Source organism: Primulina tabacum, chromosome 3 (assembly GCF_025594145.1).
Source record: "Primulina tabacum isolate GXHZ01 chromosome 3, ASM2559414v2, whole genome shotgun sequence".
NCBI lineage: Eukaryota > Viridiplantae > Streptophyta > Magnoliopsida > Lamiales > Gesneriaceae > Primulina > Primulina tabacum.
The window spans coordinates 3,604,852-3,607,457 of record NC_134552.1 but is presented as its reverse complement, the minus strand read 5'-3'; the positions used below and the strand labels follow the sequence as shown (position 1 = coordinate 3,607,457).

At 38.8% G+C, this 2,606-nt stretch overlaps 1 protein-coding gene across 1 annotated transcript; it reads left to right on the top strand.

The window, feature by feature from the left end:
- Positions 1-732: 732 nt before the first annotated feature.
- On the top strand, positions 733-2,335 carry LOC142538833 (phenolic glucoside malonyltransferase 1-like). Its single transcript, XM_075644128.1, has one exon. The coding sequence runs from the start codon at positions 816-818 to the stop codon at positions 2,205-2,207; it is 1,392 nt and encodes a 463-aa protein (XP_075500243.1). The 5' UTR covers positions 733-815; the 3' UTR covers positions 2,208-2,335.
- Positions 2,336-2,606: the final 271 nt, after the last annotated feature.

The window sequence follows — 2,606 nt, the reverse complement described above, 5'->3', positions numbered from 1 at the left end:
GGATGCGCAATCTACGAAATTTGTGAAGAATTGTTCATGTCAACATCAGGGAGAGTTTACGTGACTGCACTCTTTTTCCCTTACTATGGTTTTTATCCCAATGGGTTTTTCCAAGTAAGGTTTTTAACGAGGCAGTACAAAAACACGTAATGAAGACATCATCGTATCATGATTATCATCACAAGGGGGAGTATTGGAAAATAATATTTAAAATGTGTGTATTGAATATTTGAATGTTGAATATTTGAATGTTGAAAATAAGAGTTGTAAATATTGAAAATTAGTGTGTGATGATGTAGGTAATGATGTATTTTATTTTTGGATTATTTGTAAAGATTTCCTATAAATAAATCTCTCATTTGTGAAGAAAATCACAATTGAGTAGATAGAAAAATATTATAAAGTGTGTAGTTTGGTAAATTTTGAGAGTTTGAGATTTTTACTTTTTACCATAAATTTTTACTTTTTCACAACATTAACAATCATTAAGATTTTTATTATCAAGCAAAGGATTCTCATGTTTCACACCAACTATATTTGACACCAACGATTGAAACTCAATTGTTATTTTATTCATTTGATCTTGACCAATAATATTAAAATACATACGGTTCGTTTTTGTTGAAATATTGAATTCAAAAGATTCAACATTTCACGAAATTTATATAATTTTTTAACATTCATATTATCCATGAAATTTATAATTACATCTTTTAGAAAACTATATACAATTTTTGTTTGAGAACATGCTAGATGACAATGGTCTTGTAGGCATCTTGGGTTTCCCTTCTTGTCGAGAAGCAAGGTAGGAATCCATGGCTGCAAGCACCCCCAAAGCCGCCTCTATCCTCGATTATTGCCGCGTTGCACCGCCCTCCACCACCGACTCGTCGACTGAACAACGCCTTCCCCTTTCATTCTTCGACATGCCGTGGCTGCACTTCCATCCGGTCCATCGTGTTCTCTTGTATCAATTTCCATGTTCCAAATCTTCTTTCCTACAAACGATAGTTCCAACTCTGAAAAATTCACTCGCACACACTCTCCAGCATTATCTCCCGCTGGCAGGAAATTTGTTGTATCCACTAGAATCGGGCATGCCGGAGTTCTGCTACTTTCCTGGCGACTCAGTTTCTGTCACAATAGCCGAGTCGAGCCAAGCTTATGATTTCGATCATCTGACAGGAAACGGATACAAGGATGCCAATGAGTTCTACCCTTTCGTCCCTGATTTGCCAGAACCCAGAATTAATTCTGAATCAGGCTTCAAGATAATCTCACTTTTAGCAATCCAGATAACACTATTTCCAGATTCAGGCATCTGCATCGGGATCAGCAATTATCACGTCGTAGGAGATGCGAGTTCAACTACGGGATTCATCAGATTTTGGAGTTCAGTAGCTAGGCTCGGGGGAGACGAAGTATTGGCTCAAAATTATTCACTTCCTTTTTTTGAAAGATCTGGGATCAAAGATCCATCTGGAATAGCCAACATTTTCTGGAATCAAATGAAAATTTACAAGAGAAAATCTCACCGTTCAAACTCCCACGCTGACAAAGTTAGAGCAACCTACATTCTACACAAGGATGACATACAAAAACTCAAGATTTTGGCGCTATCGAAAAATCCAGCTTTACTCTACTTATCTACGTATACTGTGACGACTGCTTACGTTTGGACTTGCTTAGTAAAATCAGCGGCAAGTACAGGAGAAGAAGTTGATCCCAACGAGGCGGAACACTTCACCTTCGCGGCCGATGCCAGGCCACGGCTGAATCCACCACTGCCCGTCAACTATTTCGGAAACTGTGTGGCCTTCATGAGGACGGAGTCAACGCACCACCAGTTGAAAGGAAATGATGGGTTTCTTACTGCAGTCGAGTTGATAGGGGATGTTATCAGTAAAAAAGTGAACAAAAGTGATGAAATCTTGAGGGGAGCGGAGTCTTGGCTAACTGAATTTTCTGCGCTGATCGGAAAGCGGTTGTTCGGGGTGGCGGGGTCCCCCAAATTTGATGCCTACGACGCTGATTTCGGGTGGGGGGAACCCAAGAAGTTCGAATCCGTGTCGATTGATGCTGATGGATCCATGTCACTTTGCAAATCCAGGGAATTTGAAGGAGGGTTAGAGATTGGTCTGTCCTTGGCTAAGGCGAAAATGGATGCTTTTGCGGCAACATTCTCTGACGGATTGAAGATAGAGTGACATAAAATTAGCAGTCTTGTTCGTCTGCTACTTTCTTCTTATGGTTCCTCGTCACTTTTCAGTTTTCATGCATGGTTTCTGTATCTCAAAAGATTTTAACATATTCGGATCGAAATTGTTCAACGTTTTGATTGAATTATATCATCAACACAAATTTGTCAAAGCAATTAAATTGATGAAATCATGGATTAACGACTCCAAATATCTAAATCCAAGCATATATCATGCAACCATAACATATGGATGAGTTACAATGATTCATCAATCTACACACATGTCATGTGCTGAGTGGATAAAGACACGGCTCATACGGATGAAATCTAATCTACCTAGCCCAAATAAATGATACATTTTTTTCTTAATTTTTACATCGAGAATGTGGGTTTCAAAGGTCTCGAA

Excerpts from the sequence above, each read along its gene's own strand:
- LOC142538833 (XM_075644128.1), top strand. The coding sequence starts at position 816 with ATGGCTGCAAGCACCCCCAAAGCCGCCTCTATCCTCGATTATTGCCGC.